The sequence below is a fragment of the Daucus carota genome, chromosome 6, assembly GCF_001625215.2.
Source record: "Daucus carota subsp. sativus chromosome 6, DH1 v3.0, whole genome shotgun sequence".
Taxonomy (NCBI): domain Eukaryota; kingdom Viridiplantae; phylum Streptophyta; class Magnoliopsida; order Apiales; family Apiaceae; genus Daucus; species Daucus carota.
This window is the reverse complement of record NC_030386.2, coordinates 27,197,622-27,225,267: the sequence shown is the minus strand read 5'-3', so window position 1 is coordinate 27,225,267 and position 27,646 is coordinate 27,197,622. Positions and strand designations below refer to the sequence as shown.

The 27,646-nt window shown below is 40.2% G+C and overlaps 1 protein-coding gene and 1 pseudogene across 2 annotated transcripts; both read left to right on the top strand.

Moving 5' to 3' along the window:
* The first annotated feature begins 102 nt into the window (after positions 1–102).
* On the top strand, positions 103–27,646 carry LOC108227645 (uncharacterized). 2 transcript variants are annotated; one of them, XM_064079076.1, is made up of 4 exons: positions 103–260; positions 434–1,988; positions 2,887–3,941; positions 27,281–27,646. In XM_064079076.1, the coding sequence occupies exons 2-4, from the start codon at positions 528–530 to the stop codon at positions 27,387–27,389; spliced, it is 2,625 nt and encodes an 874-aa protein (XP_063935146.1). In that variant the 5' UTR covers positions 103–260; positions 434–527; the 3' UTR covers positions 27,390–27,646. The 2 variants fall into 2 exon arrangements, with proteins under 2 accessions (XP_063935146.1, XP_017258406.2); XM_017402917.2 differs by lacking the exon at positions 27,281–27,646 and adding an exon at positions 6,308–6,676 and having other exon boundaries at positions 104–260.
* LOC135147069 (uncharacterized) lies at positions 12,531–16,076 on the top strand (annotated as a pseudogene).

Genomic DNA, 27,646 nt, shown 5'->3' with positions numbered 1-27,646 from the left:
TCCCGAAAATCCAATCCAATTTATCCTCGTAAAAGTAAAATTTGGTAAGATAAAACGATCTATGTCGAAGCCCATAATTTATTATTTAAACGGAAAGATTGGGGCACGCTTTCAACTGTATAAACTAAAAAAAACGAGTCGATGATCATAAATAACAATTATCTATTTCTTACTTCTCTCCTCTCTATTTTCACACAATCATCACAACCGACACCGTGACTTCTCCTCCGAGCAATCGCCGTCCGTCGATTCATCTCACTGTGAGTTCTCTAATTACATCTCCTTTTTATTTTTCTCTTATTCTTTGCTTCATCACTTTGTTTCGCAGCTGCCTGTTTCAAACCCTAATTAACTATATTCATTTCGTTTATTAAGGGATTGTTGTTGTTGTGATTATATGTTTAATTGGACCTTGTTTATGTGTGTTAATTAGGTGTTAATGAAGTAATTTGTGATTAGAAATAGATAGAGTGAAGGGTAGCTTGATTGATTGTTGAGGAGGTTGGATTGGGGAAACGAATCGGATAATGTGTATACTTTGCGTAATTCAGAAGTGGTCGAGACGAATTGCTACCATGCTTCCGTGGTTAGTGATTCCGCTTATTGGACTATGGGCTTTGTCTCAGTTGTTGCCTCCTGCTTTTCGGTTTGAGATTACGTCTCCCAGGTTGGCGTGTGTGTTTGTGCTGTTGGTTACGCTTTTTTGGTATGAGATTTTGATGCCTAAGTTGTCGGCGTGGCGGGTGAGGAGAAATGCTAGGTTGAGGGAGAGGAAGAGGTTTGAAGCTATTGAGTTGCAGAAGCTTAAGAAGACGGCAACGAGAAGGTGTAGGAACTGTTTGACACCGTATCGGGAACAGAATCCGGCAGGAGGGAAGTTTATGTGTTCGTACTGTGGGCATATTTCGAAGAGACCCGTGTTGGACTTGTCGATACCGCATGGGTTGGGGGTTCCGAATCCTGGAATTTTGAAGGATTTGGGAGTAAAGAATGGGAAGGTTTGGGTGGATAATGGTGGTTTGATGTGTGGTCAAGATTGGTTAGATAATGGTTATTGGGTTGGTGGATCTTTTCCACAAAAGGCTTCGTATTGGCGGAAGCATGGAGGTGTATTTTTTGGACGAGATGACCATTGTTTAGCAGAGAAATCTTATTCTCATGTTCTGATATTTGCGGGAAGAGCACTAACAGCTACTATGTTGAGTATCATGTGGGTTTGGAGAAAGATATTTAGAGTTGGTTCATCTGGAGGTGATGCATCACTTGACGCGGAACGTAAGAGGATGGGTAAGAGAGGTGAAAATGGTGCAAATTTTCAGGAGGACAGAGGAGAAAAAGCTCGTAAAAAAGCTGAAGAGAAGCGACAAGCTAAGTTAGTGAAGGAACAATCGGAGGAAGAAGATAGGAAGCAAAGAGAGGAAGTTCTAAGGCTGGTAGATGAACGCAGGAGATCAAGGGACGAAAGGATGGATGTTGATAAAGATCGTGGGAAAGGACCGACTCCTGCAAAGGATAATGATAATAAAAAAGAAGCGGAAAAGAAGCGGCAGTTAAAGAAAAAGGAAAGAGATAGGGGATCGAGTAAAAGCAACTCAGATGTTGAGGAATTGGAAAAAAGAGCGGACAAGGAAAGTGAACGAAATGGAAAGAGTGAGAGCGGTCGTCGGGATCATCACAGACATGGAATTGAAACTGCGAAGTCTTATAACAACAGTACAATTAAGGGTGCCCCAACAAACAATAGCAGCCATGGGGCTGCTGGAACAAAATACTTCGACCGTGTCAAGGGAAATATTATGTCTTCTTCAAGAGCATTTACTGGCCATGTGAAGGGTGCTATGAATTCTGTAGCTGTCGGAAGAGAACACCGATATAATGGTCCTGTTAATCATTACCAAACTCCTGTAACCAAAAGAGAAATGTCCCAACCGGACCGTGTATCAGGGAAACCATATTTCACTGGCGATGATAAGAACACTAATCTTCCGGTAAGTTGTCTAGCAACTTCAAAAAGTATTATGAACTGTCAAATTTTTATTTGTTTTTGCCTGGGTGGTGTTCTTATGCATTGTCCGTCTAGCTGATTGAATCTCAGGTTTTCTGTATCATATGATAATTCCTGTTGGGTTTTATAGTGATGGAGATGAGACATTCTTTTTTCTTTTGCGGTGCATTTATATTTATTGAACGAATGTGTTTGGTGCATCCACATTGACCTGTATTTACTTCAGGACTTCACCCTGAACCTTGTGGTCCCTCTGACCCCACTACTTTATGTAATAACTTAGACTGGGCATTTTACTTAACCCCAAGTCCTTATCCCTCTCATATCTTGAATGTGCCATTCCTGTACTTCGATTTTATAAGTTTATACATGATCCAGTTCTAGTACTTACAATGATATTATTTCATATGCTGCTGCGTATCTCCTGTAAATACAGTAGCAGCAATTTGAGACTCTAGCTCATTTATTAATTTGGTTTTGTAATTGAACTTGTGCATTGATCTGAACCTGTTCCGGTTGAACAGGCAAGATTAAGAAATTCACATCCGCTCGAAAAATAATAGATGAGCAGTAAAACATCTTGTAATTTAATTTAATATCAAGCATTTTTGTATTCTTGTCAATTGATGTTTTACCGTAATAACTTGATGTTTAACTCTATCCGGACACAAATTAGCTGTGCCTCAATTGGAACTAATACAGTCTAGGGCATATGGGCATTTGTTAGGAGCTTGGGTCCGATAGGTAATGTACAGTTCTCGACTGCATGCTGGTATAAGGTTTTCACACATTCATTGACATTACCAGAATCAATAAGTGGCAGGTTTTTTTGTTAAAAATAGAAGTGGTCGGCATATTTTTTAATGGAGTTTTGTGTGCAGGTGCATGTTAAAGCACAACCTTGTGAAGCTCCAAAAAAAACGTGGCGACAGTTATTCACTCGTTCATCAACTGTTTGTCCTTCTGATTCAGCAGTCACAGATAGACCAAATGGGAAGTCATTAGAAGTCACTAGTCCTTCACTCACAGGTCGTCCGGTAACAACACAACCATACGACAACCCCATTAATTTTGGGTTGCCATCTCCATTTCCAATAATTACTAATCCCTGCGAACCCATGAGTAGTAAAGGTATTCAGATGTCATCTGAATCTAAGTTTCCTTTGAATGGAGAAGCTCTTCCTGAATGTTTACTAGAAGATCCAGATATCTTTGAAGACCCATGTTATGTTCCTGATCCTGTATCTCTGCTGGGGCCGGTTTCAGAGTCACTTGACAATTTTCAGTTAAACCTGGGCTTTGCAACAGAGATGGGATCTGAAAAGCCTTGCACTATACAAAGTATACCCATTTCTTCTGAAGTTGTTAGGCCATCACCAATTGAAGCTCCGGCATCTCGTTCAAGAGTACAAGATGAAAGACATGCTAGCTCTTTTCTTTTACAAGGTACCCCTAAAGCTAAGGATGTGCACAGTACATTAGCAAATGGGGTGTCTAGTGGAAATGAGAATGGAACATGGCAGATGTGGAATACTTCTCCTCTTGGTCCCGATGGGCTGGGTTTATCAGGTGGTCCAGCAAGTTGGCTTTTGTCACCAGATCTTAACAGACCAAATAAGGAAGAAATTGCAACTCCCTTGCATCAGAAAAATATGGCTTCACTTTTTATGAGAGATGAGCATATTCCTTCTGGTACTGTTTCTCCTCAAAAGGTTTCTTTTGGCAGCTATCAAAATGGAGAGACATATGGTATCCCAATGTCTGGTGGTTCTAATGATCCATGGTTACCAAATGCTTTGTTTGGACCATTGGATAGTCAAGACCATTTTGCTATAAAACCAAGTGAAAGGATTGGTCAAGATGAGCTGACTAGTGGGAGCCCAAAGTCTGCAGCTAATCATCCATTTGAGCTGTCTTCAGCTGATCGTTGGCCCAAGTAAGTGCATCAATTTACTAATTTATCTCAACTACCATGAACCACGTTTATCTCTTAACATATAAACAAAAAAGCGACTAACTGGAAAAACAAACAAAAACTTAATTGGCATTTAAGAAACAACTGCAACCAAACAATAATATGTCCAACTACACAACAATAATTATTGCGCATGTTTTTTTATAATCAATTATATTGGTTCTAAATCACTGCAACTACTAATTACTGTTACTAAATATTGTAAAACCATCAAGGACAACTATATCAGCCCTTGACAACAACTATTAGAGTCAGAAGATGTATTATGTGTGTGAGATGTTTCTCTCTGATAAGTTCTATGAGAAAAGGTCAATTGATAGTGTTAATAGCTAGAATATGTTTCTTATCAGCATATAGGTAAATTAAGCACTTGTCAACTGTTATGGCCACTATAGAGTAGTACAATAAGCGTGTTAATTTTAAACAAATTTTATGTTGATTTTTGTGTACTATTATACTATTCTCTACTTATGTATTTTTCTAGTAAGGAGGCATATTTTATTCTATGTATTACATCTATATCAGATCCTTTTAGCAAATTTATTTCAAGTTGCATCATGTTATGTGTTAATTTGAGCATCTCTATTAGGGGTGGCCAGAGGCCAGAGGGGTGCCGGATCTATGTGGCGTGGCACTCCTGGGTGCCTTCACTTCTTATTGGAGTTGCAGGGTACCCGAAGGGTGCCAAGAGAAGTTGCCATATTATGGGTCCTCTCTCAGTTGATTAGACACAAATACTTAGTATTGGAACTTGGAAGTATAGATCATTCACGCCTTTTTACATTATATTTAGTTTCCCTTTATTTCTTGGGGACCATTTAGACACCTTGTATGGGGTGCCAACTACTGGAGCTTGAAGTGGGCAAATATGACATCGATGAAAGAGAAAGTACATACTTATTATTTATGTGTTGGCAATGTTGGGTGCCTCTGTTGAAAATGATCTTAGAACATGCCAAGTTCCTGGAGAGTTTGAATGGACTCTGAGGGTCCATCATATACTTTACTTTGTAGTACAGTTGATATCTTAGTTTTAGGCTAACCATGCATGATCTCTTCAAATTATTGTTCTCACTATCCCTGATGTTGATTTGGGGTTTGTAGTTCTAGATATATGTGATTAATCTATGCCCTTAGTTCCAAATGGTATCCATGAAGTTGTATTTAAGTAGAGCCTCATTGCCTGGAGAGAGCAGGTTTGCTAATGCAGGAAAACTTGTAGAAAGAATGACAATGATATTAATATAAGAATAAAGCGAAGAACACCCAATACGCCAAGGCTTTCCCAACTGCAATCTCTGGCTACCATTTCAGAGGTGTCATTCTGGTCCTATCAAAAGTGGAATTTGTGCCCACTACGTGTCGTATTTGGTTTTGTATTGCTCGGGTCACTGGACGGAAGGAAAAAAGGCTTCTATATCCTGTATCGACCATAGGATCACTCAAGGGAAGGTCCACCAATGACTGATAACTCTCGGATAGAGTATTTTAATGGAAAACCGAAACTCACAAGAAAAAAGCGCCTCAGTTCTACTTAAAACTCGTTAATTTGTTATTTCTAAGAGAGAAAAGCTATGGCTTGCGACCGAAAATGGAAGATACCCAATTCAATCTATACTAAAATATAACCACCGAACATTATAATCCAACAATCAACCCGGGGGTAGTGGGTTTTCTGCGGTAAATCCACCCAAAATTTATTGTCAGTCTGTTTATTTTGTATAATTATTGTTTAATGAGTTGTCCTGTTGCCAAACTGTCCGTAGCTGCTGTCTTTTGGGTTAATATACTAGGATTTGGTGTCTTTTGAGTTATCGATTTACCATGTTATAAAATTTTCCTGTCATATGTTTACCCTGCTCCATATTTTTTTCTCAATTTTTTTCCTTAAGATATTTGTTTATATTATACTGCTTTACACTTTTGCATATTATTAGTGCAGGGTATTCCTGCCTTATAAATAGGTGAATATAGTTGTGGATTTTCAGTTTAGCAAAAATTGCTTACTGAAAAAATGGAAGAAAAAAATTCATTGTCAATCTGATTGGTTACTGAAAAGATGGCAGAAATAATATTTGCCTTTGCCATGAAATAAGTTTCAAAGTACCTATTCAACAAGCTATCTTATGTTGTGCCAACACATCTAGCTGCATAATTACATTCAGTGAGCTTTACCTTTTTTTTAAAAAAGATGGTGGAGCCTGTACATTTTATATAGATCAGGCACATTTTTACAGGTCTTATATCTTTGTTTTTGTTGTTTGGTTTTGTTCTTTCTACACTTTTCTGTAGATCTTGGATTAAAAACGCCTTTCTTTTATTGGCAGAGTGGATTGGACTGTGCATGGAACTGGTGAAAGCACAAGCAACTCACCAATTAGGAGGCCTCCAGTTGGTGTTGTATACTCTAGCCTGGATGTACAGTCAATTTGGTAATATGATCTAATAGAAAATCTTAAAAACAAGGGAAGGGCACTAACTTATCCATAAAAACAAAGTGAGGGACTGAGGGGACTTACTGTTCTGAAGAGGGGAAATATCATTTTCTCTTTTGTATGAGTTTTAGAATACTGGACCCAATGTATCAGTCTTCTTCATCATCAGGGAGTTTTACTTGCAATAGCATTTAGGACTTACAAGTGGAGCGTATGTGTTCGTAAGCATCAGGTGAAATGTCAAGTTCTTTTGGTATATTATCTTCGGTTCTGTTCACCTTGGAAAGAGGTTGGAGTATGCGGGTATAAATTTAACTACATATCATATGTCTAATCTAACTGAAATTTTGGAAGCGGGAGACAGAAAAGTTGTAATTATAACAAATTGAATAATAAAAAACACAGAATATTACCAGTTCGGTCTTTTTTTGGAAAAAAAAAAAAAATGCTAGTTCACAGTATTGGAGTATATTATTTAAGTTTTAAATGCCAAGCACGAAGCTATAGTTCTGTTTTTTCAGTTATGAGCTAACTTATTTAAATAAGGCGTATTTGCACCTAAATGAATAAGTACCCGAATCAGACACTGAGCTGGTCCTATGTTAATAAGAAACATTTTGGGTCATGATATTTCTTTTTGTTCAGTTTGGGTCAAAATTTTGACATGAATACCGGAAAAGCAATTTTACTTATCATATACTAGTTTCTCGTCTGTTTTTAGAGTGTTTGGTGATTCAGGTCATTCTGGATTTCTACCTAATAAACCACACGGAGTTGGTTGAATTTTATGTGATTAATATTTTTTTATGAAATTAGTTAGTAATTTATATTAATGACAAATATGTAATATATGTTTAAATGAAAATGTGTTATAATTATTAATAGTAAGTATATATTAGTGTAGTAACTAATTTCCGAAAATTCAAATGTTAACATATAATATTTATATTAGATAAATAAATAAAATATTAGTATAGTATACGTACATATAAGTATTTAAATTTGTAAGATGACTGCTTTTTGTCAGAAAATGTCTAATTCACCGCGTAAAACTTCTGGTGCCGTCTAATATACCTGGACACCATTTATATTTTATAGCGATACTCAGAACACCGTTTACATGATAACTAGTTTCATAACACGTGTGAGGTACACCATATTCTTGAATTATTGCCTGATTGGATACAAAGAAATATTTGTTGTGTTTTTAAAGTGCAAATTTGTTCAAGTCCTTATATGATTATTATCCTGCTTAAAATTCGTAGTTATTATCGTGCGAATCGTTTGAACTACTATGATTCATGTTTAACAATGAATGTTTTGGAAACATACAACCCGACCATATACTTTCAACAATATCATAACTCAAAATTTTGGTATATAAATTTCATTTTTTTTTGGATGAAAAGTGAAGAATTCGATAGAGTACTACAATCGAACTGGTATAAATGTCGTAGTGGTTAATGGGCAATGTTTGGAATTTCGAGGTTTTGAACAAAATTAGAGGTTTTAGACAAAATTAGAGGTTTGAGGTGTTTTAGAAGTTTGACCACTAGAATAAGCTAATACTCACTCTGGTCCTTATTATAAGGCATCAAGACTTTTTGCGCACAATTCTAGGTGCTTTGACCAGCTACTTAAAATTATTTTTTTAAATTTTTTTTCTGAATTAAAATATGTGATATATATTTTAATTCAGAAAAAGAAAATTTTGCTCAAATATGATGTGTTAATCCCGATCATCCAATTACGTGTCTGATTCATCACACATGAGCATTTTATTCAGTGTTAGTAAATTAAATAACTAAATTATGGTCTGATGCTATGAGCCATTATGAGCCATTAAAATGAGTGAACTGTTAGTCTACTAGAAAACATATATGTTTGATTTTTAGTTCAAGTACCTAAATATTCTGCAGTGGCACATTCAGATCTCATGCAAGTGATGTGAGAGATATTTATTTATCAATATCTTTCATATTTACAGATGAATGTAATATAAATTAATAAATATATGTTTTGGAATTTTGGTGGGATGAACCATATGTGTGCCCTGTGTCAGTGAAGTGTGACATAATTATAGAAAATTATAATTCGACACATACAACTTTCTCAAAATTAAAGAGAGTTTAATTATCACTAACAAGCTTAAAAGCTACTCCCAAATTGGGTTGGAATCTTCATCTAACAATTTAATTATTATTTAGTTGTAGGTAACTCAACTCCAAAGTTAGGCGCGGGAAAACAAAAATATATGTAACTATTTGCTTTGTCTTAATTCAGTCATATCATTTTATAGATGATTTCTCATGCACATAACTTTAAGTAGTAACTACGAATATACAAGTATAAATAGTAAATATAATTTCGGATGTCAATTATGAGAGCTTTTTTCAATTAGCAATTTGATCAATTTTTATTTATAAACTATGACATTTACATGCGTTTAATGTCCATTTTGAACATTCGTACTACCATACTTTTGAAAATGATCATTATTGTGTTTCATATATAATTGTGGCGCCGTTTCAAAATTTCTCTGGGAATGATCATTTTTGTGTGTCTTAAGTATTTGTGGCGTAGTTTCAAAATCTTTCTTGAAATGATCATTGCCGTGTGTCTTCAAAATCTGTGGCGCAATTTCGAAGTCTTGGGGATCTTTTCTTGCACATGCCAGGCCTAAAAGCTGATTCATCAAACAAGCATAAAAAAACACAAAACATATTATTAATTAAAAATTAAATGAGTAGCGTAAAGATATATGAGATGACTATATGCATATGTTACAAACTTCCCATATTAGAAATGAATTTTATATTAAATACTTACAGTGAAAAGTACAATGAAAACCGGAATGAAACTTGAAATTTTCATTCTAGTAATCTATGATACTATATTTTGTGGTACTCAACTCAACTACGTTTGACTCCTTTTATAGGCCAAATGTTATTTATTTTCACTCTCCCAACCACCACAACCACCACAATAACTGTGTCAATCTCATTAAATGACATGAGATTGACAATAATTAAGTTATGAAGAAAATAGTTGGGCATTTAATGTTCGTATCCACATACATCTCTTATTGTCAATCTCATGTCATATTCAGTTATGGCTGTGTTATAAATGCCCAACTATTTTCTTCATAACTAAATTTCTCTTTATTTCTTAAATAAATCAAAATCAAAATGTTGATGTTTTGTTTTATGCATTCAAATATAAATATATGTACTTTCATTTTTTAGAAAAAGGACTGTTAAACGTTTTTTCAGATATAGATATGTGCATAAGAAGATATATGAGGAATATCTCTTCACTGAAAATCATAAGATGTTATTTCTTATTTTCATTATATTATAGAATAACAACTCTGTTGATAGAGGAATTTGGTGAATCAACAAACGTGAGGTTCGTTGACGGACTTAGGTGTTTCACGGTGATTATATGACAGAAATCCGCTGTGGGCGGTGGTTTTTTGGTGTTTGAGGGTGGCTGAGATCAAGGGAATATACTTCTGCTCTCGTTCTCACAACTCTCGATATATCCCCTTGATGTGCCTACGTACCCCTTTATATAGGGGATCAAGCCGTACGTAGTTCTATAGAACCAAGACTCCTAGTTTGATCAGGACTAGGCCTCTTGGGGATAAGACCAACCTTGGGTCGATGACTTATCACTTAGAGTTCTACTCCAGTTAGAAGTAAGCCTTGAGGCAATTACTATAGACTCCTAGTCCAAGTACATCACGGATACGGAGGAGACATCGGATAAAGCCGTGATCACTTTCTTGAGGCGTAGGGACGCGTCCTTACCCCTTAGTGAAGGTTCTCACCAAGAGGTAAGACCAATGAGGAGCCAAGTTACACGATCGTCCCAGTCCCCCAATGAGGGCTAACTCACCAGAATACAGGACCTGGACATATGATCGGTCTTCATGTCACCCATGAGGGCCTTCTACAATCATGATCACCCCAAGCCCCCGCACGAGGACAACCCGGCAGATAGCAGGATTGGGGATTATAGATCACGCCCGTTCGTAACCCGGGAACTACCAGATGAGCCTGATAACTTCCAGATGAGCCTGGCACTAGTCTTCATATCCCTCAGAGGGGAAGGTCGTCATCGAGACTCACTCAACCCCACACTCATATTACTTACCTGTGGGCGCGGCCCCTGAGGGCGCGCCCTTCACCCATCTCCTTATCTCTGTCTAATCAGTAAAGATCATCACCTTTTGCAGACAAAGGGCGCGCCTTCCGGGTTGACCCCGTGAAGGGCGCGCCCTTGCCTATCTCCATTCAAATTCGGTCATAACAAGTACTCCCCAGATTTTATAGATATTGCAGATGTCTATGAAATCTTCTCAGCACAACTCTTCACCCCCCTTTCTCCAATCTTGAGTCCCGAGCAAGGGCGCGCCCTTATTTTGGACGGCGCGACCTCAACCTCCGTAGGAATTTGAAAAATTGTAACCGTTATGAGAGTACAGCTGTCTCATTTTGGTATTTACTATAAATACCCTTCCTTCGTCTTCATTTTATTATTTTCATACTCTCTCTCTCTTCTCTAGGCGACACAGCGGCGATTTTCATTTTCAGGCGGCGATTCGTCGATTTCCGGCCACTTCCAACGATTCCATTCCAGCCAATCGACTCCCCAGATCTCAAGGTATATTTTCGTTATTCTTCTGCAAGATTCCACCATGTATTTTGCTAGATCTAGCACCATGTCCTTTCGTCTTCCCGCTGTTCTTCATGTTCTTACGGTTATATAAATGTATATGTATGTGTGTATTTAAATCCCGCCTGTGTTTGATCCAAAACCCATAGCTAACAACAAATCATTACTTGTTTGTTTGACAACGGTGATGTACACGGAGGGCGCGGCCATGAATCAGGGCGCGCCTTCCTTGCTAGCATCTCTTACTTATACCTCTATCCTTTCTTGGACCAACCACCCTCATGACAGCTTTCGCATATGCCTTTTATTATTTCCTTTCAATGAGTAAACGAGGGCGCGCCCTTGTTGATGGAGGGCGCGACCTTTACTACTCATCCGCATTCAAACAATATCCGAGTACGCCCTCTATTTTACTTTATCATTCTTTCGCATAATTCATCTCCGGGGGCGCGCCCTTACAGCCTCTTTACTTTTTTCTTTTCAGCTGGCAGACAAGGGCGCGTCTCCACCTTTTCATCCATTCCGAGAATTCTTGAGTCGCATTGGCATATTAGTTTCCCCTCCTGAAGTCTTCCCTCCTTCTCCTCCCACGAGTCCTCAAAGAGTTCCCCAAGAGCTCTTAGATAAAATCAACAAACAATTAGCAGAAGGCACCCTCATCTCAGACATGGATTCCTCCTCCCCCAGCCTCACGGTACACAGAATGCACCACGACCCACGGAATGGGCGCGCCCAGATGATTATGATTCCGAAATTGAGTCCTGGTTCGAGGACGTGCCCGTGCCTTCAAAAGCCGATAAAACAAACGAGGCCGCGTCTCCCGTGCCTGACACGACAACCGAAGCCGCGCCCTCCAAGCCGGATAAGGAGAAAAGCATAGCTGTTGAGGACTCCCCTTACTCCCCATCACATTCCTCTCCTTGTCAAAGAAATTCTTCCGATTCTGAGGGCGCGCCCGAGGAGGGTCCTAGCGAGTTCATTATTACCTCTCCTGATAGTTCTCCAGAGCCATATGAACATCCCAGGATTGAGACATGGGAGGAGGACGTCGACTGGGAGGCTCTTTCTGACAACGAGACTTTGTCTCCCAGAGCGGTGGAGGCCATCAAAAGGAGAGCAGGGAAAATGTCTTGCGTAGACCAGGATTCCTACATCTCGTGGGATGAACTCGAATGGTTGCAAGACTATTACCACATGCAAGGGAAGTCTGTGGTTCCTAAGGAAGGGATGCGTCTTCACAGATTCGACAAGGAAAACATCAGGATTCCAAGGATGGTCACCACCCTTAGACATGTTCCCTTGGGCGTGACCGCGCCCCTGCCATCATACTATGTCGACCTATGCAATTTGTTCAAGGTCGCGCCCATCCAATTCCTATATGTTGGCTGCAGGACTCTACATCCTGTTCGACAAAGTTGACCTGGGCGCGCCCTCCATGCGGGAAGTGAACTACTTCTTTAGGCTCGCTCAAAGCCAACCTGGTTACTTCTACCTTGTAGTGCAACACGAGCACAACAAAAAGGGGCTTTCTGAGGGGAGGAACACACATGTAAAGAAATGGAAGGATACCTTCTTTTATACTTACAACACCACCCGGGTTACAACTCAATTCAACCCCAACCCAGGTACGTTTCTTTGACACCCATGACTAGCAGGCGCGCCTTGTTGCCAAGCCTGAGGGCGCGCCTTCTTCCTCTCTTATACTTAGGTCTCTTGACGCCCCTCTTTACTTTTTTCTAGTTTACCACGAGAAGATTTCCCTCACAAAGGAAGAAGCTGCCCGTGTTAACAAAGTATTTGAACTTCCAGCCTCGGAGCGAAACATCCCCTCCGTAGTAACAGAAGAAAACTTGATAAAGATTAAATTGCTACCCGAGGAAGTGGGGACCAAAGTCGGGTGGAAAAAATTTATAGATGGGCGCCCTGTTGGCGAGAAACAAAAAGGGGTTAAGAGGAAAAGGTCTGAGTCTAGCGACTCAGAAAGTGACAACGAAGAAGGTAGGATAACGGCGCGCCCCTATAGAAGGGCGCGCCCTTTTTCCCTTTTTACCTTGGTTATGTTGTATCCTTGTTCATACTCCCTTAATAGCTTGTGTATGTCATGCTTATCTTGCATTGTATTCCAAGGTTGCGTCTGCTCCATTTCATGACAAGCCACTACGCCATATATGGCCTACTGCAACACCCAATAGCGATGTTACCACCTAAAATGTAGCCTTAGGGGACCAAAATCAGAAAAAAATGATGTATGGCAACATCGGGGCACGATGTTGCCATTTATGTTGCCTTAGATGCTCGAGAAAACCACAATGCCAACACATCTCTCGGTGTTGCCTTAGCTGGAGACATGAAAATTTACTAAAAAAAGCGGGGCAAATAACCTGCCCCTTGTATATTTTAATTCCCGCTCACTCATCCCAATTACAGAAAAACTAAAACTAAAACACAAAAACACTTGTATCTCTTTTTCTCTATTACACAAAAACACTCATCTCTCACGACTGTACTCGTCTCTCTCTCCTGGATCGTCTCTCTCAGCGTCTCTCTCCGGGCTAATCCGCTTGTCTCTCCCGGCGTCTCTCTTCGACCATCTCAACTTAGAAGTAAATACATTCATCCTTTTAGTTCTTCGGTTTAATTTGGGGGTTTACGAACCTTAATTTGTTAAATTTGTTTTAGTTTGAGTTCATCTCTTTGTGGTTATAATTTGTTAAATTTGGGGGTTTGATGAACCCTAATTTTTGTGGGATTTTTGATTCTTAAGCTAGGGATTTTATATTTTAAGCTGGGTTTAATTTGGGGATATGTTGATTTACAAATGTATAAACCTAGATGGTCTATTTAATGTTGATTTTCTGGGGCTAATTTAGGGGTTTAATGAACCCTAATTTCTGTGGGATTTTAGATTCTTAAGTTAGGGATTTTATATTTTGAAGTTGGGTTTAATTTGGGGATATGTTGATTTATAAATGTATAAACCTAACTAGTCTGTTTAATGTTGATTTTCTTGGTCTAATTTGGGGGTTTGATGAACCCTAATTTCCTGGGATTATTTTAGATGTTTAAGTTGGGTTTCAAACATAATCAGTCCAAACATAATTATTGTGAATTTTCGTAACAGAACAGTTGGTGGTTTACCGCATTATTGGTTTAATTCCAAGCGCAGAATATCTCTCACTTTAATTTACTCGGAACAGAACAGTCGGTGGTTGACCGTGCAATCAATGACATCTGCATCCTTCTGCAGTGTAGTCGCCACAATCTGAATGTAGTATGTAAAAAACTCCACCTGATGTTTTTTCTGTTCTGTTATTTTGTTATTCCACCTGAATGTAGTATGTATACTGTGACAAGCAGGTTACATCTCATGGGTGTAGCTGACATGCTCTTGTTAAATCTATGGATATGATTTTTGTTTCTAATAGATTGGTGATGGGATGGCTAAGATTCTCAGAAGATGGAAGGATATTTAATTGCATTAACAGTCCCAATTCTGTCAGAACAAGCATCATTAGTTACTACAACATTATAAATAACTTAAACTGATGATTGTTTGTTTACTTCAGGCTCATCCTGTTCCGGTGAACGTTGAAGAAGTAAAAGGTATCCATAAATACAATATCATTATCATGATATGATTTCACTATACCTTCATTAGAGACCATATACAGTAATATTGATATACGGGGATTGTTCTAAATCAGTATCTTTGCTTAAGTGTTCTTTCCAGAGTTCCTGCTGTTGTGAAGTAGGTAAGTAGAACATAATTGTGCAGCTTGCCTCTTAGCTAACTTTTCTTCTTCTTTCTTGGGACAGATATCATGAGTGTTGCCAAATATATATTGATTGTGGAGAAAGAATCAGGTTAAGCATTTCTTATGCAGACTGCCATTATCATTGTTCTTAATTTAAATTTAAGTAACTATTTAATTGGGTTTAATGCAGTTTTTCAGCGACTATCCAATGATTAGTTCTGCAAGAAAAACCTAGTGTATTGTCATCACAGTAAGTGTACTATTAATTTCTTATTTGCTAGTTGTTGTATAATCTCGAAACACTGCTAACTTCCTTTGACCAATGAAGGTGAGATTAACGGATTCTGTTCGAAACTACAATACTTTCCATGCTCTCTTCTTAATATTTACGTGTCATCCAACAGAGCCTAGAAAAAGGCCACTCTTTTTTAATCTGTTACTTGGAAAGAGAAATGCCAGAATGGAGGTGTGACACAAGTTTGTTATTCTTTCTGCTATTGTTATTAAATATATTGGCACTGCAACCAATTCTTTTTCATTTATATGGTGTTGCTTTTGAAGGTTGGACCTGGAGTTGTTGCTGCAAAGAGGAGTCAAATTTGAGATTGAAGTATTGTCAGCACGCTCACTTTCTTTCTTGTCAGAGGTTTACCTGCCATCTAAGATTGAAGGTGAATTACAAATGTAAAAATCCTTTTTTTTTTGCTCTAATACAGTGTTTGCTAGATCCTTAAAGCTCTTATGATATCGTACTAAAATAATATTGTTGGGATCATTTTGAGTCCTGACAATTGTTTCCAGTCAAACCTAAAATCATAAATTTGAATTGCAAATTGTTTACCCTGCTTTAGAGATCGGTACTTGGCAAGTTTGACTGAAAAGATCCAAGATCAATTTGCTCAAGAGATGGAAGAAAAAATGGATCAGAAAGTTCGGGAGAATGTTAATACGATGGTGTCCAAGTTGGCAGAAAAGAATCCAGACCTCAAGACTGATATTGAAGACCTCAGTGTCGAGCCGACGTATGATGCCTATGCAAGTGCAGTGAACACAGCCAACACGGAGACTGCTTGATGTGATGTGTGATGTACTTAGATACTCTTATCTTATTTTGCAAAGTTTAACTTGTAATGTAATCATGACGTAAAAATTTTATGAATTTGAACTGCTATTTTTGTTGGATGGTTGAATTTTGATTGTTGCAAAACTTGGATGAATGGTTTATGGTTGAGTCAGAATTTGTGATCGGTTGGCTTGATTTGTTTTGGGATGTTACAATTTTAGATAAGAACATGCCAAAATTTTATCAATATAGGTGTTGCCATATTTAATAAAAAAATGTTGTTGTGGAGTGAGTAACATGTTGCTATTAGATTAATGGCAACATTAACCTTATGTTGCTAAAAAATGAGCTGTGTTGCCATAGATTTTAGGGCAACACTCTATTTGGTGTTGCTATTAGAAACAAAATGTAGCCATAGGGACCTAACACCACATTTTTTGGGTGTTGCCATAGCTTGTTAAAATATGTTGGCTTACGCTCTAAGGCTACAAGGCGATATCCAACACCCACTATTTTGACGAAAATGTTGCCTTAAACCTTATAGCAACATTTTTACACATTTTTAACACTTTTTTTGGGTGTTGCTATAGGCCATATATGACGTAGTGAGCGAGGGCGCGCCCTTGCACGTTGCTTCACATTTTATACTTCCCATGCATTTTTCACTTGTGTAATTTTTCTCACATGCCACTCTGACTTTTACTTGTATATCTCTATAGTGGGAGAAGGCGCGCCCTCTCTTATAGGGGCGCGTCCTTTAATTTCTTATTAAGTCCTAACCCTTTTCTTGGTTTCACTTATACAGACATGCCTCGTCCCAGCTTTATAGGCAAGAAAGGTACCGCTGCTCATCAGCCAGACAAGGCCACGACCTCTGGCTCTAAGCAACTTCAAGAGAAGGGCGCGGCCTCAGCCCTAACTCGAACGATTCCTGACATCCCCGAGGCTCCCTCTCCTGAACATCAGCCTGCCAAGAGGAAGAGGCAACTGAGTAAGGGCGCGCCTGCGATGAGCAAATCGGCGCGCCACTTTGCTGACATGGGTGATACCTATGTCGAGGATGGAGAGCTCGAAGCCTGGAGGGCCAAGCCTCAAGAGGAGAAAGACTCTTTCCTTTTGAAGGGCGCGACCGAGTTCTTGGTCCATCTGCATGATAGAGAGGAGCGTCGTTTGGAGGACGTGCCCTCACTGAAAAAGGCTGAGGAGAGTCTTTCCAAGCTGAGGGAGGACTTTAAAAGTCAAAGGGAGGATCTGAAGAAAGCGCAGGAAGGGTGGAAGAGCTGTCAGAGGCTCCTTAAGGAGGAGAAGGCGCGCCTTGACCCTCTTCAGAAGGAAGTGGAGAGCCTGAAGAAGTCCAATGAGGACTTAACTTCAGCCAACCAAAAGCTGAAGGAAAGCCAAACCTCCTTCGCAGCTGCGGAGAGGGCGAAGGTCGAGGGCGCGGCCTTCGATGACGGGGTAAATAATTATGTGGCCACGTTCGTGGCCGGCGTGCCCTCCTTTGATTGGGCTTCTCACTTTGGTTCTGGAATGGCCCAGTGGGTAGAGGAGTTCAAGGTCGAACAGCCAGAACTTATCGCCGTCAAGAAGGCCCTTATTGAGGAGACCCTGACCAAGGAAGCTTTTGCCAGCCGTGAAGCTGAAGAGCAGGCGCGCCCTCAGGATAATGTTCCCATGGTTGACAACTAGGCTCCTTAATTTTCTTTGTTTATTCGTCTTAAACTTGAACATACACTGAGGAACAGGCCCTCTTTTGATGCCTTGCAAGTTGTACCTATAATGGATAAGTATTTTGAATGACTTAATTTTATGGTGGGCGCGCCTTTGCCCTTAACATCTCTAAGTTTTAATGATTTCGTTCATTTTTTGTTATAACAGTTAATATAATCATGTGCTATGTTATCTTGTAACGTAGCAGTCTTCGATCTCGTGCACGGAGGCATAGGGGCGCGCCCTTATGCTATGTTGCTCTACAAAACTGATTTCTTCAAGCTATAGCTATCCACTATGAACTTGTGTTTGAGTTGTACCTTTTAAGAAGGGCGCGGCCTCATCCTTAAGGGCGCGCCTTTTAAGGTTTCTTAAGAATTTTACAATTGTTATGACATTCTTCTGGTCTTTTGTTAGTACCAGGGGGAGCGCCTTGCGCCTGCCTTGTGATTTTTCAGGGCTTGTATCCTTATGTTATCGGCAAGGGAATGGCTCAGAGGCCATTTCAACTATAATGTTCAGAAACAAGCATTCAACACATCTTTTTTGTGGAAAATTGAGTGGCTCTAGGCCTTTATTAAGATGGTCAAAACATAGCATGGCCTCGGGCCCATACCTAAATACGATAGAGATAATGCGCTCGAGTACGAAACCGCACCCGTCCCAAGTGGCTGTTAACCCCAAGGGGACATAAAAAGACTTAGCAAAAACCTTAGCCAGGAGAGGGCATATATGCACACTACTCCCCTAGACTAGGGATGACATTAGTGTCATGGCTAGTCTATGCAGCCTTTGGCTACTAGTAGTATTTCTTTAGGTGTTCCGCGTTCCAAGGACGCGGAACAGGCTTCCCTTCTAGGTCTTCCAACCTATATGTTCCTTTCCATAGTATCACCTTCACCCTGTAGGGACCTTCCCAGTTAGCACCGAAGACCCCGTGCAAGGGGTTTTTGTTGTTGAGCACAACCTTCCTGAGAACGAGGTCCCCCACTTGGAATGGGTGAGCCTTTACTTTGCTGTTATAATACCTCGCTGTTCTTTGCTGATATGCAGCTAGTCGTATCTGCGAGGTAGCTCTGATTTCTTCAATCATATCCAAGTAGAGCCTTTGGTTGACGTCGTTGTCTTGTTCCTCAAAGTAATCTCTCCTGAATGATTCGGCTCCAACCTCTATTGGAACCATATCCTCGCATCCATAAGCCAACACGAATGGTGACTCCCCAGTTGTAGTCCTCAGAGTTGTGTTGTAAGACCATAGCACCATGGGGAGTTCTTCCGGCCAGTTTCCCTTGCTATCCTCCAGCTTAGTCTTCAAGGTGTGTTTGATGATTTTATTCACCGCCTCTGTCTGCCCGTTGCTCTGAGGATGGTACACCGCTGCGAAGTCCTTCTTAATTCCAAGGTCATCGCAAAGGCCTCTCAGCTCCTTGCTGTCGAATTGCTTCCCGTTGTCCGAGATCAGCTTGTAAGGAATTCCAAACCTGCAAACAATAGAGTTAAAAACAAAATCTTTAATCTTTTTGGTTGTGATGGTGGCTAAGGGCGCGGCCTCCGCCCACTTGGTAAAGTAATCCACGGCTACCACTGCATACTTCACACCTCCCTTGGCTTTAAGGAGTTCCCCAATCAAGTCTATCCCCCACATAGCAAAAGGCCAAGGACTGGTCACGCTGGTCAAGGATGTTGCTGGGTTATGGGTGAAGTTGGCGAACCGTTGGCACTTATCACATGCTCTGGCAAAGTCGAAGGCGTCACTCCTTAGGGTAGGCCAGTAGTACCCTTGCCTCAGAATTTTCATAGCTAACGAGTTGCCTCCCGAGTGATTCCCACATATGCCTTCATGGACCTCTCTCAACACATAGGTGCATTCGTCACTGTCTATACACTTCAGTAATGGTTGGTTGAAGCCTCTCTTGTATAGTTTGCCATCATACTCCACATACCGGGCTGCCTTATATCTTAGCCTCCGAGCTTCGGCTTTATCTTCAGGTAACTTTCCTTCTTTAATGAAATCCCATATCGGTGTCATCCATGTTTGACGCTCGATGCCGTCTCCTGCTTCCATGACATTCAGTTCCGGGATGCTAGGCACCTCCTGAACTTCTAGTCGAATCACCCCTAACAGGGCAGCGTCTTTCTGAGATCTCAATTTTGCTAAGGCGTCGGCGTCTCCGTTGGACTCCCTAGGTACTTTGCTCACTTGTACCTCCTCGAACTGGTCTAATGATAGAGCATATATTTATATATGTTTTTATATAATTTTATTCCCATAAATTTAGTATTTTGTAAATAATCGGGTTATTACTAATGGATTTTAAGTGTTTAATTTCAGGAAAATAAATATTCCTAAAGTTGGATGAAAAGAGATTATTTGGGCTTTTATTAGATGGAAATTCGGACTTTATGCATAGTCAGCGAAGCAAATCTTGTTTGGGCCATAACTTGAGTTCCGGACGTCAGAATTGGGCGATTCAACAGCCCACGCGAAGATATTGGAATTTTCTACAAGTTTAAGGTGGTCCAGATATCAAAAGGCAACTGGATCAGTCCAGAATCAGGCCTGAACAGCAGCCTACGAATTTGAGCATCAGAATCCAACCCGTTTTAGGATATTATTTTATTTTCTTGTAAATTAAGAAAACTCTTATATATATTAGGGTTTGATAGATATTAGAGACAACTAACTTGTATATATATTAGGATCCTTGTATAATAAGGATCCAGTTTGGGAAGAGTTTATGAGTCGTACTTATGATGATTATTCTGACGACTTTTCTAGCTACTTTGATTTTACGAGGTCTCTTGAGCAAGTGTGGTCCATTTTAATTTTCTTATATGTTTTTGGACCATATATATATTTGCACATCATAATTATATTATTGATTCGTAGATATGTGCACTTATTTGCTTTTTCACCACATTAGTTTTGCTACTTGTTTGTGAATAAGTCGAGCTAATGACAATAAACAAGCGCTTCTTGAGAGGCAACCCATGATTATAATATTAGGTAGATTTTGATTTGTTTTTACTCCCACAAGTTACCTTGATGTGTTTGTTTGAAGTGGTTGTTACAGGTGCAAAAATAAAAAAATTCGCAGCAATTTTTCTGGTTGCATCAGCTGCATTGTTTTTGCGTTTCCCGGAGTTCCAACGGTCGGATCGTCCTGAATTTTGGACAGCATCTTCCTTACACTAATATCTAAATTCTGAACGGTGGAGATCGGATTTTAAGGTCCAGAAGGTCAGTTTATGAAGTCCGGGCAGAATGATTTGCACCATGGGCATGGTTAAGGTGCCCGCGGTGCATCGACTTAGAGGCAACACACTTCGCTTATTTTTCAAACGGCACTTCATGTGTTTGCATAGGGGAGTATTCTTACTTTCCTTTTATTTATAGGAGGAGTATTAGTGTGTCATTGAGGACATAGACTCATTTAAGTGTGGGGATGTGCTCTCAATAGTATGTTATAATATAAAAAAAAAAATTATAAAATTTAAAAATCAAAAATAATTCTAGCCTTGTAAAATAGTTAGATGATCATATCATGCTAGGATAAACACTCATACATTGCATACATTAGTTCATATAATTGCATTACATGTTAGTTTCATTGCATGACATAACATAGCATGATCCCATGTAATAGTCCAAGTTAGTAACCTATGATGATACTATGTGCAGCTTGTTTTTGATTAATTCTTGCTATGATCACATATTAGCGATGTTACATGTGTAGTGTCACTAGTGCAGAGCTTATTTATTGACACAAGCTTATTTTGCTCTTAAATATTGAATTGAGACTTAGATATACTTGCTTCTTGAGGGGTAGCCGCTTGTTGATGATTAGAATTTTGACTATTCCCTTTTGAGCTTAGTACGTAAATGCTTGAGTTTGAGGTGATTGTGGGGTGTAAATGTTTTCTTCAAAAAAAAAAGAGAAAAAAAAAAAAGAAAAAATCAATAAAGTATCAAGTACTCCTTTGAGATCAATGGGTGGCGAAAATGAAAGGGACGACCCATGTACTTGTGCTGGTATTAAGTGCAATTGTACTGGAAATATAATTTTCTTGGTGACTTTTCATTATCCTTGATTACTGGAGAATTACTTGACTTTAAAAAAAAAGAAAAAAAAGAGCTTGTGAAGTCTTTTGGTGGTCGTAACTCACTTACCCTGAGGAGCGTCCCAATCTTAGACAGATCATGTGGGGAAAAAAAGATTTATATATAGTAGTATTATAGAAATAAAAAGAAGACGTGGAAATCCCTTGTAAACTTGAATGATAGCTAGTGCTAAGTAACGAAGTGTTTAAGATTTATTCTAGTAATCAAGTTGGGAGCTATTAACTCGCATGACTAGTCATGTTGAAACTTGTGTGTCTCTGTTCTTGATTCAAAGAAGAGCATGTTGTTAAGCTAGGCACACACGCACACTCTGTACTTGTGTTCACTAAGTGATTTTATTGCGGTGTGAGCTTGATGTGTCTAAACTTGTTGCATATTCTGATGGTTATCACTAACTTGGAATATACTATTATTATTGGGATCAATACATTTACATTTATTAGTTGCATTCATGTAGTTGCACTCCATGCTTGTGTTCTTGTGGTCATCTATATTATTATTACATGAGCTAGATGGATTTTGTGGGTACATTCGCTATAGGCCCTCACGAGACCTTACTCGTCCACTAGGGCTGCCTAGGGGTTTAAAGGGCTTGTTGCATATGCCAAATGCAACCGTGATCACCTACGGAAGTGGTATATATCTATTAGGTGTTAGTTTTATTTATTTTATTTGCCCGAGGACGTGCAAAAGACTAAGTGTGGGGATATTTGATAGAGCATATATTTATATATGTTTTTATATGATTTTATTCCCATAAATTTAGTATTTTGTAAATAATCGGGTTATTACTAATGGATTTTAAGTGTTTAATTTCAGGAAAATAAATATTCCTAAAGTTGGATGAAAAGAGATTATTTGGGCTTTTATTAGATGGAAATTCGGACTTTATGCATAGCCAGCGAAGCAAATCTTGTTTGGGCCATAACTTGAGTTCCGGACGTCAGAATTGGGCGATTCAACAGCCCATGCGAAGATATTGGAATTTTCTACAAGTTTAAGGTGGTCCAGATATCAAAAGGCAACTGGATCAGTCCAGAATCAGGCCTGAACAGCAGCCTACGAATTTGAGCATCAGAATCCAACCCGTTTTAGGATATTATTTTATTTTCTTGTAAATTAAGAAAACTCTTATATATATTAGGGTTTGATAGATATTAGAGACAACTAACTTGTATAATATAGAATAATATAGAGATAGCCTTTTTAGAGAGAAAAGGGAGAGAAACACTTGTGTGAGAGATTGGAAGAAGGAGTGAAGGGATTCATCCGGACTTCAAGCACTTTCATCAAGTTGTATTCTTCGTACTTAAATTCTTACTCTCATGGTTTGTGGTATAAATATATATTTGTTTCACCTATTCATGAGTAGCTAATTCCTTAATCCAAGAGTTGGGTAGTATTCTTTGGCTTATTATGTTTGCTTAGTTGGATTGTGTTTTCTCGTGATTTGTTAATCTGTCATTGAGCTCTTTATACAATTACAGGAGTAGCTAACTTGTAATTGAATCTCTAGGAGTTATAACGAATCGGGAGAGGAGTTATAATTCTAGTACATGATGTGATGGACACAATTTGAGTATTAGATCGGGAGATTGATATGAGAATTGTGAGACTTAAAATCCTTGGTCCTTAATAGTTTACAAGTGTTCTTTGATTGACCATGGGAGTGGCTTTTAATGGATAATTGTAGGCATTATAATCTACCTTGGGAGAGGATTTTATAAATATTAGAAGGATGTTTTTAGCAAGCAAGAGACACAAATTAGACATTCATGATAGCCATTGAAGAACTCTAATTCTTGGGTTGTTTTCTCTCATATTTATTATATAGTTTATTTATTTATTATATTAATTAGTTGATAACCATACATCACCAAATTCTTCTCCACACTTCTGAATTGCAAGAGATAAGAGATTTGAAATTAGTATTGATATCAGTCCTTCCCTGCGAACGATACTCTTCAAAATACTCGACAACAAATTGGCGCCGTTGGACGCATTTAAGATACATAGCCGTCTTAGGCCCCTTATCTTGGTACCCCCCTTTGATGTGTTCCACCACCAACATTGAGTCGAGCTTTACCACGAGCCGTCTGACTTTCATCTCGAGAGCCAACTTTAAGCCTCCCACTAATGCCTCATATTCTGCGTCATTGTTGGATAGCTGGAAGGTAAAGTGAATTGCATTTAAGAGTCTGTGTCCCTCGGGGCTTACCAACACTATACCTGCACCTGCCCCATCATTGTTTACTGCTCCGTCGGTGTGCACTATCCACCACAGCTCGGGGATATCTTCTTTCGGGGCGTCCGGTTGTGACGGTAGGTCGGGATCGTATTTGATTAGCAGGCCAGAGTTTTCTCCGTCTTCTGGAAATTCCAAAATGAAGTCAGCTAAAGCTTGTCCTTTGATGGCAGTTCGTGGCTTGTAATCAATGTCAAATTGTCCTAGCTCGATCGCCCATTTCATCATCCTACCTGTGACTTCTGGTTTATGCATGATTTATCGAAGAGGGTACGCGGTTCTGACCTCCACCTTATGTGCTTGGAAGTAAGGTCGCAGCTTTCGGGATGCATGTATCAAGGCGTATACCAACTTTTCCATACTTGTGTAGCGGGTCTCTGCGTCCAACAACCTTTTGCTTACATAGTAAACGGGGGACTGACCTTCCGCGTCCTCCTTTACTAATACGGCACTAATGGAGTAGTCTGAGACAGCCAAATAGAGTATGAGCGTCTCACCTTCACTTGGTTTGGCTAAGAGGGGGGGCTCGCCCAAGTGTTTTTTGATTTTCACAAAAGCGCTTTCACATTCTACCGTCCATTCAAAATCCTTGGATGCACCCTTCACAGCTTTGAAGAACTCTTTGCATTTTTCAGAGGACTTCGACACAAACCTGTTCAAAGCGGCAATCCTCCCGGTTAAGCTTTGGACCTGTTTGACATTGGTTGGAGACTTCATCTCTAGCAAAGCTTTGATCTTTGCGGGATTGGCTTCAATACATCTGTGATTGACCATGAAACCAAGAAACTTCCCCGACTCTACTCCAAAGACACACTTTTGCGGGTTGAGCTTCATCCTGTACTTCCTTAGGATTTTGAACATGTCTGACAGGTGAGACACATGGTCATTGGCTTTCTTAGATTTGACCACCATATCGTCTACGTACACCTCCATGGTCTTTCCGATCTGTTCTTTGAACATCATGTTTACAAGCCTTTGGTAGGTTGCGCCTGCGTTAATGAGCCCGAATGGCATGCCAATGTAACAATATAGGCCTCTGTCCGTAATGAAGGAGGTATGCTCCTGGTCCGGCTCATACATAGGGATCTGATTGTATCCCGAGTAGGCATCCATGAAACTAAGGAGGGCGTGGCCGGCTGTTGAGTCTACCAGCTGATCAATTCTAGGAAGTGGGAAACTGTCCTTAGGGCATGCTTTGTTGAGATCGGTAAAGTCTATGCAGGTGCGCCATTTCCCGTTGGGTTTCTTCACGAGCACAGGGTTTGCCAACCATGTTGGGTAGAACGATTCCTTCACTAATCCTGCTTTTAGGAGGCGGTCAACTTCCTCCTGGAGGGCCTCGGCCCTTTCTCCACTTATTGGTCTGCGCTTCTGCCTAGCACCTTTTTTGGTAGGATCGATGTTGAGGTGGTGGCACATAACGGCCGGGTCCATTCCAATCATGTCCTCGTGACTCCAAGCGAACACGTCTAGGTTGTCTTTTAGGAATTCTATCAGCTCGCCCCTTACCTCCGGACTCAACCTGGACCCTATTTTTAGAATCTTGTCATTACTCCCCGGTGTGACTTGTATATCGACCGTGTCTTCGGCTGGTCCCGTGTTCTGCACGGGCATAGGTAGTCTGGGGTCTAGATCAAAATTGAACTGTGATGGAGACCCATCGTGATCCGAGGGTATGTCTTTGGGGGTTTCTTTGACTGGTGTGGACTCATCCAATTCCAACACTGCCTCGTCCTTGTTTAACTTCCTGATTTTCCTGGGGGGTGTGACCTCTACCTTCATGACTTGTTCTCCACATTCTTCAATCTTTGGTTCATCAGAAAGAGGCGGCTTAACCTCATGGTGAATGTGTCCTTCTGGGAGTCGGAGTGAGGGCGCGCCATCCGTATCGCTTTCTGGATATTGAATGAAGTAGATGGCGTGGACTGAATGGAGCTCTTCATGGGGTGGTACCCCTCTTCTATCTTGAAAATTTTTGAGGGATCGGCCATAGCAATCGCGAGACTCATACTGAGACCCCTTCACATCCAACTCCCCCGGGGGTGGGAAACTTCAAAGTAAGATGATAGATGGAGGTGACTATTCTCATATCCTTCAAGAGGGGTTGTCCCATTAGTGCGTTGTGCGCTGACGGGTGGTCGATGATTACGAATTCAGATATCTGGGTGGCTGCTCGTGGAGCTTCTTCTAGGGTCACAGGTAAGCGGATGGTTCCTTTGGCTTTAATGGCCTCTCCTCCAAAGCCATATATGTAGAGATTCCCTGCCGTCATGTCCTTGTCCGGTAGTCCCATCTTCTTATAGGTGTCGTAGTAGAGGATGTTAACTGAACTCCCATTGTCCACGAACACTCAATGAACGTTCATGGTAGCGATGCGCATGGCGACCACCAGGGCATCGTTGTGGGGATGGTGTACCCATCTAGCGTCGTCCTCAGTGAAAGTGATGTCCATAGTCTCCCCTTTGAACGCCCTCGGGGCCCTGGCCGACAGATGATTCACATTAGTAATGGGGTAGTCCTTTGCCTCCTTGGCGTACCTCTCCATCGCTTTTCGACTACCTCCCCCTATGTAGAGGCCTCCAAATATGCTCCTAATACTACCCTCCCTCACAAACTGGGTATCGTTCTGTTTCTCGTCGTCCTTGTCTTCTGGTGACCTCCCGCGGGCGCGCCTTTCTGGCGGGTGACCCATTCTGTATTTCTTTACCCATTCTGTCAAGTAGCCTGCCCTGAGTAGCTCCTCGATTTCTTCTTTAAGGTGCCTACAATCCGCGGTGTTGTGCCCGGCTGATTCATGGAAGTCACAATACTTCTTCTTGTCTCTGGCAACGTTATAGGCAATAGGCTGCGGCTTTCGGAAAGGGGCCTTATCCTTGGTTACTGCATATATGTGCTCGGCTGATGCCACGAGAGGGGTGTACGTGCCTGGTTGTCTTGGGGGTCTCCAATTTCTTCTATCGCTCGTCATGTGTATCCTTGCTGGGGAACGGCCGCGCCCTTTTGGTTCCGGGCTAGGGGTATGGTCCTTTCTCTAACCCCTCGACTTAGCAATTTCTTTTTGATTTTCGGCGAGTGACTGCTCTATCTTATGTTGTGCCAACACATCTAGCTGCATAATTACATTCAGTGAGCTTTACCTTTTTTTTAAAAAAGATGGTGGAGCCTGTACATTTTATATAGGTCAGGCGCATTTTTACAGGTCTTATATCTTTGTTTTTGTTGTTTGGTTTTGTTCTTTCTACACTTTTCTGTAGATCTTGGATTAAAAACGCCTTTCTTTTATTGGTAGAGTGGATTGGACTGTGCATGGAACTGGTGAAAGCACAAGCAACTCACCAATTAGGAGGCCTCCAGTTGGTGTTGTATACTCTAGCCTGGATGTACAGTCAATTTGGTAATATGATCTAATAGAAAATCTTAAAAACAAGGGAAGGGCACTAACTTATCCATAAAAACAAAGTGAGGGACTGAGGGGACTTACTGTTCTGAAGAGGGGAAATATCATTTTCTCTTTTGTATGAGTTTTAGAATACTGGACCCAATGTATCAGTCTTCATCATCATCAGGGAGTTTTACTTGCAATAGCATTTAGGACTTACAAGTGGAGCGTATGTGTTCGTAAGCATCAGGTGAAATGTCAAGTTCTTTTGGTATA

Excerpts from the sequence above, each read along its gene's own strand:
- LOC108227645 (XM_064079076.1), top strand. The coding sequence starts at position 528 with ATGTGTATACTTTGCGTAATTCAGAAGTGGTCGAGACGAATTGCTACC. Across the intron at positions 1,989-2,886 it reads ATAAGAACACTAATCTTCCG|GTGCATGTTAAAGCACAACC; the intron begins GTAAGTTGTCTA and ends TTTTGTGTGCAG. Across the intron at positions 3,942-27,280 it reads TCAGCTGATCGTTGGCCCAA|AGTGGATTGGACTGTGCATG; the intron begins GTAAGTGCATCA and ends TTTTATTGGTAG.